The 19,934-nt window shown below is 36.8% G+C and overlaps 1 protein-coding gene across 1 annotated transcript in view; it reads right to left on the bottom strand.

Moving 5' to 3' along the window:
• Positions 1 to 19,934, bottom strand: part of LOC140140035 (uncharacterized) — a 49,906-nt gene that overhangs the window by 20,425 nt on the left and 9,547 nt on the right. The window contains exons 7-13 of the mRNA XM_072161844.1: positions 16,356 to 16,445; positions 12,820 to 12,960; positions 11,801 to 12,040; positions 9,070 to 9,387; positions 6,307 to 6,420; positions 4,238 to 4,327; positions 3,748 to 3,888 (exon numbers count right to left, since the gene is read on the bottom strand). Coding sequence (XP_072017945.1) covers positions 3,748 to 3,888; positions 4,238 to 4,327; positions 6,307 to 6,420; positions 9,070 to 9,387; positions 11,801 to 12,040; positions 12,820 to 12,960; positions 16,356 to 16,445 — 1,134 coding nt within the window. The remainder of the gene's footprint in view (positions 1 to 3,747; positions 3,889 to 4,237; positions 4,328 to 6,306; positions 6,421 to 9,069; positions 9,388 to 11,800; positions 12,041 to 12,819; positions 12,961 to 16,355; positions 16,446 to 19,934) is intronic.

Consider the following 19,934-nt stretch of genomic DNA (forward strand, 5'->3'; position numbering starts at 1 on the left):
AATTCCTGGTCCACAGTATCAAACGCTGCAGATAAATCTAACAGCACTCGCAGTGTAATTATCCCATTATCCATTGCTTGAAGCAGGTCATTTTGTACTTTAAGCAAAGCAGACTCGGTACTATGGTGAGCACGATATGCTGACTGGTGATCATCACATAATCCATGTTCTTGGAGGAAAGGGTTTAATCTCACGAGAACTACACGTTCAAGAGTCTTGCTGAGGAAGCTTAGGTTTGAAACAGGCCGGTATTTTTAAGTATATTATGATCTAAATTCTGCTTTTTAATGAGCGGGCGGACATGCGCAGTCTTAAATTCCTGTGGCACAACACCCGTTTTCAAAGAGTGGTTAACAATGTCTGTTATCAGCGGAACAGTATAGCACTGGCACATTTTTTTAGCAGAGAAGTAGGAACTGGGTCTAATTCACAAGATTTTGTTGGTGATTTGAACAATAGATTTCCTCTTCTGAAGCAGGTGCAAAGTTGGTGAGATGTTGAAAACCTTAAAGTCTAGATGTTTAGTAGGGGATGTGTCCTCCTGCACTGTTGACAAGTGCATTGCAATGTCGCCGCATGCTGTTTATTAAATTCCGGACCCTTTGCTGGTCCATGTTGTTCCATACATGTTGGATTGCTCGGGTTAGCTCTTGCAGTGTTGTGATTTCATTGATAAGGTTTTAACATATCCCTTCCATCTCAGCCATTTATCATTAAAAAGAAAAGAATTAAACACCTGCTTTGCTTTTGAAAAAGAAGGAGAAGAATACCAAAGATTAAGTTTTCTTTTACAAACACATGAATATCCCTGGCCTACTGTATTGTTTGAGAGTTGAGTCCTATGGACTCATCAGAGGCAACTTTTAACACTGTTTAAAACGGTCTCTTTTTTACATAATGAACCATTGTGACTGAACACAATGACGTGTGACGCTGAAATTTGGTCCACATGTGTAAAACAAATAAAGCTACCCATATCTTTTTACAGGTTTGTATTTCGTTAAATATTTTTTGATTTATTTTAAAAAGTATTTAGGGGGGAACTTATAAGTTGTGGACCATATATCTTACTTTTCACCAATGTGCTATAATTTGTGAGAAAAATGCAAAAATAGGCACAAAATTGGCCAGGGGTGTAGTACCCCCTTAAGGTGCAGGGTTGCCGAGATATGTGCCTTAAGCGGCGATTGCAATGGATATGCACAAAGATCAGCTCAAAACCAGTAATTTGTTTATTTCTTGAGCAACAAGTAATATGCTGTGTTTTCGAATTAATACACCCTAGATACAGGTAGGAAAATACAAGCATTACAAATGCAGTCACTTTTGATGCACTCTGCATATTATTTATAACATTTATTCCGATTGATTACTTGGGGAGTTATTCACTTTTAACCAAGTAGTAATGAATCAGATTGTCTCGAGACAGCAGGAAAGCACAACAACGCAAAGAATAGACTCCGCATTGCCCCACGATCATGAGGACCATTTAATACACATAAGCTTATTTATAATAATTTCACAATCTCATAGAAATTAAGACTATATTGAGATAATAACAGATTTCATATCAATTAAACAAATTATATACATTGAGATAATTAATTGCAGCAAGCATTTGGAATTATTGATTATCTTCATATAAATCAATAAACACACGAATTATTGGAAAAATGTGTACAAGCTAACCATACAGGCTGGACAAACAAAAGTTGACTTCTGAATCACATTTAACCAATTTCATCTTAAGCAAATCTTAAGCATATCTTAAACAGATACATCTTTGGATCAAACAGAGGATTGGATTGGAAAACAACATTTTTAACCGCAATTAAATAATTAGAAATCTCCAAAAGAATAAACAATGCCAACACTAGCAAACGAACATTTTGTATCCAGCCAGATCTGGCATCAATGCTTAAACCATTTACTGATATATAATATATTAAATCCACCGTTATTTACAACCAAGTAAATAAAGATACTCCAAATAAGCAACAAAGCATTTATAACCCTGGTATAAAAACGTAGTAGAAAGGGAGAAAAGCATGAAGGCAACCAATAGCCCACTATAAAACGCAGTAGAAAGTGGAGACAATCTACTGACAAGATTCTTCAGGTTTTGAAGAAACTCCACCACCCTCAATAAAAACGCAGTAGAAAGTGGAGACAATCTACTGACGAGATTCTTCAGGTTTTGAAGAAACTCCACCACCCTCTATAAAAACGAAGTAGAAAGTGGAGACAATCTACTTATGAGATTCTTCAGGTTTTGAAGAAACTCCATACAAAGCAATCAATAGCCCAATAAAACCAACAAATACCATAAAACGCAGTAGAAAGTGGAGACAATCTACTGACGAGATTCTTCAGGTTTTGAAGAAACTCCATACAAAGCTTTCAATAGCCCAATAAAACCATTCAATACCATAAAACGCAGTAGAAAGTGGAGACAATCTACTGACGAGATTCTTCAGGTTTTGAAGAAACTCCATTCAAAGCAATCAATAGCCCAATAAAACCAACCAATACCATAAAACGCAGTAGAAAGTGGAGACAATCTACTGACGAGAATTCTTCAGGATTTGAAGAAACTCCATACAAAGCATTCGATAGCCCAATAAAACCAATCAATACCATAAAACGCAGTAGAAAGTGGAGACAATCTACTGACGAGATTCTTCAGGTTTTGAAGAAACTCCACCACCCTCTATAAAAACGCAGTAGAAAGTGGAGACAATCTACTGACGAGATTCTTCAGGTTTTGAAGAAACTCCATACAAAGCATTCAATAGCCCAATAAAACCAATCAATACCATAAAACGCAGTAGAAAGTGGAGACAATCTACTGACGAGATTCTTCAGGTTTCAAGAAACTCCCCACCCTCTATAAAAACGCAGTAGAAAGTGGAGACAATCTACTGACGAGATTCTTCAGGTTTTGAAGAAACTCCATACAAAGCATTCATTCCCCTTCTATAAAACGCAGTAGAAAGTGGAGACAATCTACTAATGATATTCTTCAAGATTTGAAGAAATTCCATACAAAGCCTCTATTTTTAAGCATAAAGCAGCATAATTGGACATACCATTTTATTGGAGTATCTTTAACCATATTTAGTTAAATGATTCACCCTTCCAGCTTTTGGGAGGGTGGGTGGGATTTTTTGGTCCATCAAGATCGAAGGAACAATTACAAGTGCATCACTAGGAGAACTATGGACATAACAAAGGAATGAAAAAATAAGACGGGAGACCTGAATGGCTGCACACCACTAAAGTGACAGCTGACTGGACAGAAAAACTGAGCTTGTTGCTATAACAACATAACAACAACCCCTAAATTAAAACTGAATTGACCAGGAGACCAAAAACTTTAAGTGTACTTGAGAATGCTCAAGTGGGAATAAGAGGATAAGCCTCTACACCTAGATGCACATGACAGCCTAATGTCCCCTGCTGCTGAGACAATCTAGTTTTTAAAAGATTTGCAACTTTAAAAAACGGAATTAATGTGACAGAAAATAGGACAACTGTACTCAAAAAGTAATATTCTGACTTCCTGGCTGGAAATACTTGCTATTAAATAGACATCCTCTAGTCTCTTCTAGTATGTCACCAGTTCATTTTAAAAGTTACAATTGCATCAAAGAAAAACTTACAAAGTTACAATGACAGCTCCTATGACACTACACCAACATGCAAACTATTAGATATTGGTAGAGTTTAAAACATTAGATGTTTTACCTTCAACTTGATTCTCATTGACTTGAGGTGGTGATGTTGAACTCTTCAGTGATGATGGCAAACCACTTGATCTCTCAGGTGGAGAGCTGGTTACAGAGCTATCATGTTGCCCCACTGGTGCACTGGTACTGGCTGGTCTGTCTGTAAGATAAAATAAATATTAGAAGGCACCACATGAGAAAGGTGCAATAAAAGAGAAAAGATCAAAGGCTGGATGAAGGCAGGGAAGAGGATCTAGGCAATTTACAATTGTTCCAAGTGAAAAGTGCCTGTATCTGCTAACTTAATTTGAGTGGTATTGAAATATGTTTGGTAATAATTTTCTATAAAAAACACAATTTGGGGGCAAAAAAAACTACATGATTTACCTGAAAATACCTAATTATGTATTTGTCAAGCCGTATTCATAACCCAAGAATTGTTGGGCAACCTCTTTTGTTTTTTTACATTAAAACTAGAACAAAAAAGATCATCTTTAAAACAGTCATACCTGGTTGAGTTTGGCTGCCACTTTCATCTCCCTGACCTGATGTAAACCCACTATCAGGCTTTGGTGATAAATCCTTGCGTTGATTTGAATCTGTTGAAAAATATTTCAATAAATGTTTCTTATATGTATTTTAATGTTGGCATTGTGCAACCTGGGAACCTTAGGAGTACAGTGCCAGTGCATTTTTAAAAAGGTTCACCCAGGTTAAATTGAATGAAACAAATAAATAAACACACAAACAAACAATCAAACAAACAAACAAACAAACAAATAAATAAATAAATAAATAAATAAACCTTAATCAGGCGTAGTATATTTAACTAAATATCTTTTGTGCGTTTAAATAGTGCATGAAAATCAATGAGTGCTTTCTTTCTGCCTCAACACAATGATTAACTAAGATATATTTACAAAGAGACAACACAGTTTTTTCAAAGAGGCATTATTTAATGCAGTTTTTATTTTCAGCTTTTACTTCTCTGTCCTTTTCGTAACTTTCATTTTATTTGTCAGTTCTTTTGTTTCAGTATTCTTTTGTTCCTTTTGTTTTAAATTAAAGGCACATATAAATTAGCCATTCACCAGTCTCAAACCATGTCTAGTCTGTGGAGTTTTAAATAGGCCAGTTTGTCACTTTTAAAAAATGGGACCTTCGTCAATCCAATGCTTGTAACTTTGCTTCTTGGATTCAATGGGGTGTCATGTGCCGGATTAGATTAAAAAAAAATTTTTTATTCCAATATGGTTCAGTTTAGAAATTGTGATTATTTTTCCAAGTGTAAGGATACTTTTTTGGCGCAGTATATTCAATGTTATTGAAATAAATACCACTCTAGCTATATATTCAACAACAAAAGTGTCTTAGGATCTTGTATTATAACTGCATGTACACATACTTCTATTTCTTTATCAGTGATAACAAATTACTGACTGTAAAAAAAGCAAAATTGTATTTTTCCTTTGAGGCTAATATAATTAGCTGGCGGCACAAGATCGAAGTATAGAGATTAAAAGTACTATTCTGCTAGGAAGCAGAATAGTATTTTTGCTTGAGTACAGTTGACCCATTTTCTTTCACGTTAATCAGAACTGGAAAACTAAAATTTTGCGGTTCTCGATGCAAGGTGTCAGCCGCAATGCCTCCACCTTGACGCGCATCATTTTCACCGGTGCAATTTCAGTTGCAGCTGCCCATCTAACTAGATGACATTTTTAGGAAAAGTGTTATCAATGAAAGGAACTTGACCCAGAAGAAAGCTCCTATTTTTCTATGGTGATTTGACCCCAGATGACCCCGAATGACCCTAAAAAGACCTTGTAATTTAGCATATTTTGCAATGAAAATCTAATCAGGTCAAGAACCTCTGGCTGTGTTACTCTCGATCAAGACCCATTACTGTAACCCATACGGATCACCAGATAATCTGTCCACAAGGTTATTTTGCTTGATATGGATAAATTATGCATAAATTATGTTAATTAGACCCTTATGGTTCTCAAGATACATGTAATCTGTTTAGGTTATTTTACTTGATATGCATAAATTATACAAATTAGCTACTTAATTAGCATATTTGCAACATAAACCTAATAGAATTTGAAGACTTGCCAATTGCCACCCTTCCACCAAATCGCACCACTACACGCCTTACCAGGTCTGAGAAATTGCACTCACAAACATAATACTTCCGGTGGTGGCATAATAAAAATACCCTATGTTTGGATCACATTATGAACAACTGGAAGAGGTTCAAGTTTGTTTTGATGGTGGTTATTGTGTGATGAATAAAACACTTGTTTGTTTCAATGTCTGAATGACTTGAACCATCCCAAACATCAACATTTATGATACAGATTAGCCCTATTCAGAATAACATTACTTAAATTTGTTTGTTTACTGAAAGAGAAAGATTAAAAGATGTTTCAACATTTCCAAACATTTTTCCTTTCAAATCAAATTGCCTTTTCATTCAATGTTTTCTAACAAAGCCCTGGAACAAAGCCTGACAAAAAGGGGGTACAAATTGGGTTGCATTTTTATTTAAGACATGTAGTATAGGGAGTCCTACCTTCTGGTTTCTCATTGAATTCTGAACTCTTGAGTGGTAATGGTCCACCATTTAAACTGCAGAGTGGAGGACTGCTAGAGCTCCCCTGTTGACCCACTGATGCACTGGTACTGGCTGGTTTGGTAAAAGATAAGAAAGTAAGGTAATATGTAGTGGTCTGCAAATTTGGTGCTACATATTTCAGGGATGAAAACAAGCACTGACATAATTTCCTGAAACTGCTTACATTTCCTGAAAACGTGTATTTCCCTATACTTTGTACAAGGAAGATCCAAGCAAAATTTCCTGAAATCAAGAAATTTCCTGAAGATTTACATCCCTGATTATTACAGCGTAACCACAGAAGTGGGGTTCTGATTGGCTAATTGAGTCATGTCATCATCACATTGGCACCTCATTTGCCGATCAAGCTGCATAGCAACGCATCTCATTTTACACGATAATCAGGAAGAGCTGTCGCATGCCACTGAAGGGAGCTTGCCAAATACTATAGAAGGCAAAAGGGAGAGAAACTAATGGAGGACAAGAAAGGGACAAAGGAAATGTTGGTAACTCAAAATCTGCTCATGATCATGAAACACGGTTGATTGATATAATGTAAAACTGTAGTCATTTTAAAGAAAAGTTGAACAAGGATGGCGCTATTTATCTTAAATCTTGTTTGCATCTTTACAAGGGTTAGACACTTGTGCAATGGAATTATAGAGCATCACAAAATAGATAGCATATGGCAAGGAATTAAAAAAATAAATTATCAGGAAATGTAAGTAAAAACCCTTATAATTTGGCTAATTTGAATTTAAAATATATGTAAATGACAGGAAGAAGATAGATGCATTTGAGATGTGGTGCTATAGGAGGCTGTTGGGAGTATCTTGGAAAGACAAGAAGACAAATATCTGGGTCCTGAATAAGAATGGCACAGACTTAAACATCAGAAAGTCCATCATTGAGAGGAAATTGCGCTACTTTGGCCACATTGTAAGAAAGGATGGTGGAGTTGAGAAGCAGATTCTTCAGGGAGCTGTGGAAGGCCATCGTGGAAGGGGACGTCCATCAACATCTTGGACAAATGATGTAAAGAACGTTTCATCACACGGAATGTATGGTGCAACACGTTTGGCTTTTGATAGAAGTAGATGGCGTACTCTTGTGAAGACCACAGCAGCGCAATCCTGCGCCATCTGACCCAGAGAGAGAGTGAGAGTAAATAGCATCCGCAATTTGCACACAAATTTAGTTTATAGAATAAAATTAATTACCATAAAAGAGCAGAAAAAGACAAATAATTTAATATATAAACAAATCCAAATCCCCGCATTCCTACACCTGACTAGCAGCCTTTAGTTGGGTAGCCGTCGGCTACAATTCACCCAAAATGTGAAATGATTCGGCCTTGGCGGAAATTTTAAACTGCATTCCATCACCCGTTTTACACCTTCCACAAAAACACAGGTAGACAAAAGAATGATTAAAGTTTACAATACAATAGGCCCTACAGTTCCCTTCGGCAAAACACACAGCTTCTACATGGTCTATTCGCTGTTGAAGTGACATAATAATCGGATTAACTACACACGGTATCTATGCATTGAACCATATCATTCTGATCACCGCAGCTGTACGATAAGTATCTTTGAAAAAAGCGGTATTGTATTCAATCTATGATTGCAGACATACACAGGTGATGAGTGCAACCTGCTTGTAGTGCTTGTACCAGAATATCTTGATTATCAGGCTTCAGGAAACCACCGAAAATACAGAAAAAAAGTAAATAAAAATGATCGATAATCATCACTTCTCTTTTTTTTTGGGGGGGGGGGTCTTTAATACTTTCCAACAAAACATTGGAAATATTTCCAATTCCAGCGTGCAAATTGATCAACCATGGCGGTCTCATACACCATATCCAACGCTACAAATGGTTGTACTTGCGAACAAAAGGACTATGTATGAATAGATGTAACAGGATTACCTGCGGAATTATCTCTATTGTATACATTATTCTATTAACAATTAACCCTTCTCATCCTTGCATCTTCTCTAGGTGTTAGGCGGCTTTTATTTGCACAATGGGGCACTCAAAACACCAGGTTGGTGCTAGCGGCTACCCAAAGATGGCCGACCAAATCCTGACCATGACTTGGCTCGTTGGATTCGTCTATAAACAAACATCTATGTTTAAAATAGTTAAAAATAGATGTGTGAATTAGTGTGATAGCTGTTGGTATTGTCTGGGTCTAGAATTAAACATTATATAATGTTTTGTCTGAAAAATTAATAAATGGACACATCAAACAACCGTGGATGATTACCCATGGATATATATATAATAAAATCTGCACAAAATGTTATTTGTTATCCGTGTTCATGCGATATGGCCATCAGTGGCAATGACTATACCATATATCTTCAAATAGTCACCCCTTCAATAAACCCCATCATTTTTTTCGCCAAGATATTTCAAAAATGCTGATATTTCCATGCTATCCATAATTTTTAGCAGACATAAGCTGACATATTCCATGAAATTTTATAGCAAATCATTCAAAAAGTTCTACCTCCATCATCACATCTCTGATATATCTTATGTAAATTACCCATTGCAGTTGTTTGACGCAATTTTAGAGCTAAAAGTGGAGTCTTACGTCTTTTGGATATACACATAATAATAAGTCGTAAGTTGTGTGTTTTATACAACAAACTGGTACTGTTTTTACTTATTATCTACGACTCTACACATAATAATATATATGTACTGACCATAGTCACTTTCAATGGGCTTCAAGCTAACAAAATGCAGTCCTTCTCTGTTACCCTTCCCATCCTCTGCCATACGATGACCAAGGAGAATTGGCTCCGATTCATCAGCTCCTAAAACATTGCATGTTTTACCTTCATCAGCAGAATAACTTGTTATTACAATAATTTGCTTCTGAAGCATCTGATACATGTATGCAACCTCTATGTTATCAATCCATTCTCCAGAATTTTTCATTTTTTCACAGTGGTTTGTCCAGATTTCATGATGACGTGTCTCACCTTCAAGTTCAAAAAAATGAGCAGCATCATGTTGATCATCTACCTGCAAAATGATTAAATCTTGTAAAGTAAACCAAGCCATTTTTGATAAGGAGTTGATATAATCCCGGTTATAATAGACCTAATACCACCAATATGTCCCTATTACAAAGTTTTCAATGGGGAAAATGACTTAATCCTGCAGAAATTAATTCTCATTTCTCAAATTCAAAACTTTCAGAGCTAGTTTAAAAACAAAACAAAAGTTTAAACTACCACATCATGCGCTTGTGGGACATACTTGTTGCTTTTAAATGTAAATTTCTGAACTTTCATTTTCAACTTTCAAGTCGTTCATGCAGTAAAATAACCAACCCTATAAACATCTAAACTGTGGTTCACATCAAGTTCGGTAGTGATGTCAATGCTTTTAAGTGTTTCGGCCACAAGCGTGCGGACAAACTACCCTTGTACACATGCGTATACGTTCTGTGTGATTAACTTTATGCGCGCGATTCACTTACTGCACACAGTGAAAATACGCACTTACGTCACTACTGAACTTGAGGCAAACCACAACATAGGTATTCCGTTATTCAGGTAACCGTAAGTGTCATGCATTCTCATAGGCACCCCTCTTTTAAACTAGAATTACGCAGTTCGTAATTAAGGTGCCCCCCCCCCCCACAACAATAAAGAATACTATCACAAGACCAAGTTTGATATAATATTGGATGGCTGAGCATGATACCATAACATAGCCAGATATTTGTATGACGAATCCGATATGTTATGGTATCATGCGAAATAAGCCATCCAATATTATCATTATTAGGCTTTCTTAACTCCTAATAACCCTAAAAACATAATAATGAAGTTGATCGGTGATTGCGATTAAGCTGGGGAGTGGATTAATGGAAATGTAGGCAAAATATGCAAACAAGCTCATTAATATTCATGTATATATATGCAAATTAAATGACACAAAACTATTCAGCACATCAGGCCAGTCACCAAATCCTATCACTGTACCAAGTTTGAAGTTGATCAGTGATTGCGCTTAAGCTGCAGAGTGGATTAATGACAATGTAGGCCAAATATACAAATTAGCTCATTAATATTCATAAATATGCATATAACATGACACAAAAGTATACAGCACATGAGGCCAGCATATACTATCACTGTAGTCTGTACCAAGTTTGAAGTTGATCAGTGATTGCGTTTGAGCTGCAGAGTGGATTAACGAAAATGTAGGCAAAAAATGCAAATTAGCTCATTAATATTCATAAATATGCAAATAATGTGACACAAAACTATACAAGACATGAAGCATCCATACCCTATCACTGTACCAAGTTTGATATAAAATTGGACGGATTGAGCATGATACCTGAATTTATCGGTCGAGCTAGAGTTTTCAAATATCATGCGAGACAAAGTCGAGCGTGATATTTGAAAACTCTAGCGAGATCGATACATTCAGGTATCATGCGAAAGTATCCATCCAATTTTATCATTATTATGTCTTCAGAATCTTTTTTGGTTAAAAACATGATTTTTAGTAAAAAAAACATGATTTTTAGTAGAAAACATGTGAAAAACATGACTGCTTAAAATTGTGATTTCTGCTCAAAATGTGATTTTGGTTTAAAATGTGATTTTGGGTCAAAAATGTGAGTTTTGGTCAAAAATGTGGTTTGGTCAAAAATGTAATTTTTGGTCATGGCATGACACCAAAAGAGACATACATGCATATAAAGTACAATGTATATGAACTATGCACTCTATGAAGAGGTTACAGACCGATACACAAATTTATCGGACAGACGATACACAAATTTATCTGACAGCCAGGTTATGTACAAAGTATAGGATGCAATATTCTGAAGACATAATAATGAAGTTGATCGGCCATTGCATTGGAGCTGCACAGTGGATTAATGAATTTGCTTCCGCCCGGAAAGCCAAACAAACAAAGATACAAACAAACAAGCAAACAAACAAGCAAACCATCTGGGCGATAACAAAAGCCCCATATATATATGTGGGGGGCCAAAAAGATGTGAATGCTACCATATGATAAAATGTGCACCTTGTTGTCTGGCATAACCTACAATCAAGGAAATTAATGCTGGCACACTCTGGCATAAATATAAATCGCCACCCCTCTCCCCCAGTTCAATGTTGATGAAAACACTTCTTCCATTGGTCTCCCCAACTTTCATTGAGGGGGAATGGGGGAAGGAAGGGGAAATGAGAAGGTTTGTACTTCTCATCAAACATAGTTATACTAATTTCACTGAATTATCAGAGCGGCAATGAAGAGTTCCAACATATTGTTAAGGTGTGCCAACTATTAATTTTGTTGATTGTAGGTTTGGGGATAGTGTTAGGATTGTTATTTTGAATAATACCAAATATATATAAATGAAGGACTTCATTATACTTAGAAGTAAATATTTCACTTAACCTACTTTTGGGTGCCCTTCCATGTATTCAACCAATTGCTGACGTAGACCATGAGTCATATCTTCATCACTTGAACCAAACTCTTTTTTCAAATCATCCAGCCGCTGTTGCATTTTGAGCCTCTTTAGCTGATCCAGTACACTATAGAAGAAGCAGTTTCCATCACCTTTCGGATCTATACTTATACATAACTTTTCACGCTGGCAATTTTCCTCAAATGTCCGTTTGGGGTCCTTGGGTGCTGTATAAATTCCAAAGGTATATTAAAACACATTTTTATTTAAAAGAATTCATATTGTTAGTACACATACATGTATTCTGTGATAATGGAATCAGCAAGAACTTTGTATTAACAAAAACTTTAAGTTTGAAAAATAATCTATTCCAAGTGACTTTTCACCCTTTTTCAACTTGGAGGGGGCAATCTTGACAGGGTAGGTATGTACAGAGTCCAAGACCCCAACTAAATGTGTGCGTCCCAGTTTAGCATGCTCTAGTTCTTTACCAAAACAGTCAAATTGTTAGCTCTATGGGGGTCAAAATCATGAAAATATTATGTACTTGACATGTTTCAAGGGCGAGTGCATTGGATATGTACAACGTTTAGGCTCAAAACCAGCAATTTATTTTAAAATTTGTTGAGAAAAAATAATGTGCTGTTTTCTAATCAATACACACCAGATGTATGTCGGAAAATACAAGAAATACAATTGTACTCACTTTTAATGCACTCTGCATATTTTTATAACATTTATATTCTGATTGGTTACCTGGGATATTATTCATTTTTAACCAACTAATGAATCAGATTAATGTGACAGAAAATAGGTCAACTGTACTCAAGCAAAGTAATATTCTGACTTCTACCTGGAAATACTTGCTATATCAGATACCCTGTAATCTCTATTCTAGTGTGTCACCAAAAAACTTATAAAGTTACAATGACAGCTCCTATGACACTACACCAACAACATGCAAACTATTAGATATTGGTCGAGTTTAAAATATTAGATGTTTTACCTTCAACTTGATTCTCATTGACTTGAGGTGGTGCTGTTGAACTCTTTAGTGATGATGGCAAACCACTTGATCTCTCAGGTGGAGAGCTGGTTACAGAGCTATCATGTTGCCCCACGGGTGCACTGGTACTGGCTGGTCTGTCTGTAAGATAAAATAAATATTAGAAGGCAACACATGAGAAAGGTGCAATAAAAGAGAAAAGATCAAAGGCTGGATGAAGGCAGGGAAGAGGATCTAGGCAATTTACAATTGTTCCAAGTGAAAAGTGCCTGTATCTGCTATTAAGATTTAATTTAAATCTGGTCAACCAGACATACCTATTTTTGACGGACGAACCGACGTTGCGACTGAAACCTTCAGTCTTCAGCTGGGTTGTGATGCAAATGACCTTGAGTACCGGACACTTCCGGTATTGATGACAATCGACGAGGAATGTCCTTTATGATCCTGTCCCAGCCGTGTGATAGTTTGGCCCGGACACCGCCACCGCGGTTGAGGGATGGTTGCTCAGCCCTCACCCAGATTGCCTCTTTCACTCCACGCTCAAACCAACAATGCTCGCGATCTAGGATTCGGACATCCTTGGTGTCAAAATGGTGTCCGGTGGCTTTCAAATGTAAGTACACTGATGAGTCGTTTCCACCTGAGCTGGCTCTGCGATGTTGTAACATGCGATTGTGAAGAGGTTGGGCGGTTTCTCCTATGTTCTAGCCGTATCAGGCTCGCCGCTCAGAAAAGCGGACCCCGTAGACCACTCCACTAATCCTCCCCTTGGGCTGCTTGTCCTTGGGATGCACTAAGGACTGGCGGATCGTGTTCGTTGGTTTAAAGTGGGTGGTAATTCCGTGGTCGCGATAGATTCTTTTGAGTTTTTCCGATAAGTCTCCGTGATATGGGATGGTAATACTTGTTGTTCTCCCGTCTGATTCGTGCTACTGGCGGTGGGTTTATTGCTGTCCTTGTTCAAGGCCTTGTTTATGGCCCAGTCCTGGTAACCACAGTTACCCAGCGCTTTCTTGAAGATGTTGTTGTTCAGCAATCTTATCTGAGTCTTTGGTGATGATCGACTCAGCTCTGTGGAACAAGGTGTTGACCACGCCGAGTTTCTGAATGAGCTGGTGATTGGAACCGACTTGAAGGTACTGGTCCGTGTGTGTCTGTTTTCGATAAACAGACACAGTAAGGGAGCGATCTTCTTCCACGGACACTAAACAGTCAAGAAACGCGAGTTTGTTATTTGACAATCCTTCCTGCGTGAACTTGATATGGGGATCAATTTCATTGATGTGGTTGAAAAACCTATCAAGTTCGTTGGATTTAATTAAAATCCAAGTATCATCCACGTATCGATACCATCTAGATGGCGCTATACCGGGAAAAGTTGACAAAGCAATGCGCTCAAATCTTTCCATATACAAGTTAGCGATAATCGGTGAGACAGGCGAACCCATGGAACATCCATGACATTGTTGGTAAAATTTTCCACTGTACGAAAAGTAGGTGTTATCTAAGCAGAGACTAAGTAGATCACATAATTGATCAGGAGATAAGTTTGTCCGTTCATGAAGTGTGGTATCCTGGTTCAGAACTTCGCGAACTGCTGAGACTGCGTCCTTCGGAGGAATGCTAGTAAAGAGGGCGGTGACATCAAACGATGTTATAGTCTCATCAGGTTCTAACACTAAGCCTTGGATTTTTTCCGAAAAATCCTTAGAGTTGAGAATATGGTGGTCCGATAGGCCAACCACAGGACTCAAAACTCTAGATATTATAAGAAACAGAGCCGATACTACTCACTATCGGACGCAAGGGGATGGTGTCCTTGTGAACCTTCGGAAGGCCGTAAAAACCCGGTATGGATTCGGATGTCGGGTATAACTGATGTTTTAATTTGAAGTCAATAGACCCGTTTTTCTCAAGTTCGCCTAGTTTCGTAGTCAATTTCCGCTTTATACCACTCGTTGGATCTTTCCTAAGGGGAGTGTAAGTTTTGGCATCATCTAACAGTGCTCTAGCTTTCTGATCATAGTCTTTGCTATTTAAAACCACCGTACAACGCCCCTTGTCAGCAGGGAGGATCGTGATGTTTTCATTTTTGGCATCATCTAACAGTGCTCTAGCTTTCTGATCATAGTCTTTGCTATTTAAAACCACAGTACAACGCCCCTTATCAGCAGGGAGGATCGTGATGTTTTCATCCTTCTTTAAGCTTTCTAGCGCACTATACTCATTCTTGCTCAGATTATATTGAGGTGGTTTGGCACTTTTAATACTCGCACTCACCATGAACGTAATTCTTCAGCTTTATCTGGACCGATGGAAGCACCTATGATCGCCGATTCAGTCGCAGTGATAATGTCTGTAACCTGAATTCTTTTGGATGCGACAGCGAAGAGTAACCCCTTTTCGAGTGAACTTTGTTCACTTCCGAGAGCTGCCTGTCCGATAAATTCCTGACCCATCTATCCTTGATGTTATGATCAATTAAATTATCCTTCTGTCTCCAATTCTTATCCTTATCGGCACGTGAAACTGTTGCGAGTCTGCCGAATATCTCTACCTGTCTAGATTTTGTTGTTTCGTGTTGTGCTAACTGCGCATGCTCCGTGAACTGACTGACCCTGTTGTGTATCTCCGTTGGTAACCGATCACCCAATTTGCGGAAAATGTCAGATTTCTTGTTGTTTAGATTTTTGATGGTATAATTAACCTGTCTAACTCTCTCGTTTAGCAATTTACGTTCCGCACTGTGAATAATCTTATCCGCACGCGATCCTTTGATATTAGAGCTAAGTTTCGCGCTACGGGGTATCACATCTGCCTGTAAACAACGGAGGTGGAATCGTAAATGGTTGCGATAATTCGCTACTTTCCTCGCCGTTTTCTCAAGGTCCTTTGTTAGTTTTAGGCAATCCTTGCCGTATTCCTTACGAATCAAACTGTGTAGACTCTCATTCATCTGGGTATGTTGAAATTAAGATTTAATTTAAATCTGGTCAACCAGACATACCTATTTTGACAGACGAACCGGCGTTGCGACTGAAACCTTCAGTCTTCAGCTGGGTTGTGATGCAAATGACCTTGAGTACCGGACACTTCCGGGATTGATGGCAAGCGACGATTCCTCGTCATCAATACCATCAATACCGGAAGTGTCGGTACTCAAGGTCATTTGCATCACAACCCAGCTGAAGACGGAAGGTTTCAGTCGCAACGCCGGTTCGTCTGTCAAAAATAGGTATGTCTGGTTGACCAGATTTAAATTAAATCTTAATTTCAACATACCCAGATGAATGAGAGTCTACACAGTTTGCCTGTATCTGCTAACTTAATTTGAGTGGTATTGAAATATGTTTGGTAATATTTTCTATAAAAAACACAATTTGTGGGCAAAAAAACTACATGTACATGATTTACCTGAAAATACCTAATTATGTATTTGTCAAGCCGTATTCATAACCAAAGAATTGTTGGACAACTTCCTTTGTGTTTTTACATACAAACTAGAAAAAATATCATCTTTAAAACAGTCATACCTGGTTGAACTTCGCTGCCACTTTCATCTCCCTGACCTGATGTAAACCCACTATCAGGCTTTGATGATAAATCCTTGCGTTGATTTGAATCTGTTGAAAATATTTCAATAAATGTTTCTTAAATTTATTTTAATGTTGGCATTGTGCAACCTGGGAACCTTAGGAGAACAGTGCCAGTGCATTTAAAGGTTCAACAAGTTAAATAGAATAAAGCAAATAAATAAATAAATAAATAAACCTTAATCAGATGTAGTATATCTAAATATATTTTATGTGTTTAAATAGTGCATGAGAATCCATGAGCCCTTTCTTTGTGACTCAACACAATGATTAACTTGGAAGCTATATTTAAAAGAACTTTAAGGGTTGCCGAGATATAGATGTGCCTTAAGGGGCGATTGCAATGGATATGCACAAAGATCAGCTCAAAAGCACTAATTTGTTTCATTTCTTAAGCAACAAGAAATATGCTGTGTTTTCGAAATAATACACACTAGATGTAGGTCGGTAAATACAAGCATTACAAATGCAGTCACTTTTTAAGCACTCTGCATATTTTTATAACATTTATTCCGATTGGTTACTTGGGAAGGGGATTTGCCATTTGGTCTAATACCATTTCGTCTAATATGCATTTCGTCTATATCCATTTAATCTAAACCCATTAGGTCTATATCCAGTACGTCCAATAATCATTTGGTCCTATAACCATTTGGTCCGATTACCATTTGGTCCGATAACCATTTGGTCTAATAACCAATAAGTCTAAAACCATTTAGTCTAACAACCATTTAGTCTAATACCCATTTGGTCTATTACCAATAAGTCTAATACCCATTTGGTCTAATACCCATTTGGTCTACAAACCATTTGGTCTAACAAGCCATTTAGTCTACTAGCCAATTGGTCTAATAACCGATTAGTCTAATAGCACATGACGCAATAACGTTATTACAAATACTGTGAGGTCATAGCCCAGGGTCACCGTGGTCTTAAAAAGCGTGTTTTATAAACAGTATAACAAGTCTATAGACCTACATGTAGTATCTACACATAACTCCATATACAAATGACAAAAACATGAAAACCTAATTTGTTTTAATGTTGGAATGGCAATACCGGCAAATGCCCTGCACACATGGCACCCCCAGTAATGCATGATGAGTATATTATCATATTATCCTTAAAAAGACCAAGGAAACAAGGACAAAATAGTCCGGCAAAATGTCACTTTCACTGAGTATGCATATATGGTCAATTCTAGCGAAAGCGGGACAAAATTCTCTCTATGTTAACTTTCCACTTTAAATGTCATTAATAAAGGAAATCACGTTATTGATGGAGCTTATCATGTCACGTCCAATGTGCTCTCTTTGTGCATATAGGCCTTTACTAGCAAGTCATACCAGGGGACAAGTTATGATAGCTTAAATGAATTGGCGTTACCCCTGACGAATTCAAAGATAAAGCACCATATATGTCATTGAATGTCCTTCAATCAAAATGAAATTATTACCGTTAGAAAGCGTTTGCATGATCTCTCATCATATGTAAAAGCGATTGAATTCCACCAAAGTTTGTGGACTCTAGAGGCCATTAAGTCAATTTGGCTAATAATTTTGTTACCAGCGTATCAAAAATAAAATGATCGTTCTGAAAAATGTTAAGTGAATGTGCAATAAATGACTATATCATGAAACGAAGTTTCGTTCTATAATTCTGAGGTCCAAGTGATTATTTTATGCAAATACGTTTTACCCATAAAATTCCATAAAATCAAATGTAACGTTACCCACGTATCAACTGTTACCCACGAGTCCAGCAAATATAATTTCCATAACTTAATTTAACATTTAATGACTTTGGACACTGAATTTAGTTTGACAAGCGCTTAAAATTGTAAATCGTAAAAATCGTTCACCGCTTTAAAAAGAATCTCTGACGGTTTAAACTTTTGTTACCCACGAATCCCGAATAGATGCTAACCTTGAAAAATAAGGAGATTGTTTATTTTAAGTTTAAATCAGCACATATTCAAGCCATGGGTATGCTATAATTTTGACAGTACTTACAGTTTATACACCTAAGAAGCATAAACCCCAAAGCGGTACTATAGTACTTATAGCTTTACCCACGAATTAAAGGCGTTACCCACGAATCCAAGGATTTACTCGTAAATTATATGTTTCTTATGCATCTTAACATTTTGAAAACATGCGAAATAGGTTCCAAAACAGCCCTGTTTAATAGCGTCCTCTTGAAGGTATACTGAAGCTGCATCATGAAGTTTTGATTGATTATCCTAAATTACCATTTTTGGGTAAATGCAATTGGTTAGAGCAACGGGAATCATTGAAACACAATGGAGGAATAACCGCATGGTGGTTTCCAACCTTCTGTAATATTTTCTATTTTGCCGCTTACTAATACATACCTTCAAATATGTGTTACCCACGAACATTTTGGTTACCCACGAATCCCTACTTAAATTATAGTTAACAATGTATTGATAGTGTTTTAGTTCATAGGAACTGTCAAACACGAGTTAATAGAATATTGCTGCATGAAAATATGGAATGATTTTACTAAAATAATAATATAAATCTGTTTGCTCTGTCTATTTGAATTTGGCAACTTCATTATTCTCAGAATTTTATACCCAAAATGCCATAATGATCCATTCTAAATATTCCATGTAGTCTGTATTTTGATTAAAATTCATTTTAGTGCCATTGCGGCCTGGATTATTGACATACGGAAAAGTATTTTTATTTTTATTTAAAAAATTAATAGGAATTGCTATTTTCCAGGCGCTGTTACCCACGAATCCATCCGAGATCCTCATCCTGCTACGAGATACAAAATCTAACTTTATATTTAAATGAAGCATTTATTTTAATCTTTCGAAATAATACAGTAATGTTAAATGACAGCCACTTTGGAAAGAGTTCGAAGAATTGACACAATCTTAACTGTACACCTGGTTCTTTCTTAAAATTTGTAATAACCAAAATATTTCTGTATAGATATATGTAATAAAATTCTATTTTATGTTCAAAGTCTTCACCGATTTCTAGTGTATATGAGTCACACATAAAATATTGAAAGATATTAAAGAAAGTGAAATTTTATGGCGTACAACAGGTGAAAAATGCTTGAATTGTGGGTAACATGCATATGCGCATTTAACACTTTATTTGGTCTAGCAAGAAAAGTTATTTTTCAATCCGATGGCACTTCCACCTGATGATTCACTAGACATGGTCGTCTCATTTGATAAGTCTAGAATTGAAAAGGAAAACATTTTCAAAATGGCCCCCAGAGAGAATTTTGGCCCGCTTTGGCTGGAATTGACCATATACGGTATATAATACCTGCAGGCTTCATGTATTAGTCTTCATTTTTTGGATATGTCAATAAACAATAATAATAATTCTACTAAGAATGCATAAGATTTGATACATGTAGTATCCCAGCAAACACAAAAACGTTTTTAAAAAAGTTTTAAATAAGTTTTATTTTGGGTTTGGGTTTAGGTAAAACGCGTTTTAATAACATTAAAATGTCGGGTTATATAAA

This window comes from Amphiura filiformis, chromosome 18 (genome assembly GCF_039555335.1).
Source record: "Amphiura filiformis chromosome 18, Afil_fr2py, whole genome shotgun sequence".
NCBI classification, from domain to species: Eukaryota; Metazoa; Echinodermata; class Ophiuroidea; order Amphilepidida; family Amphiuridae; genus Amphiura; species Amphiura filiformis.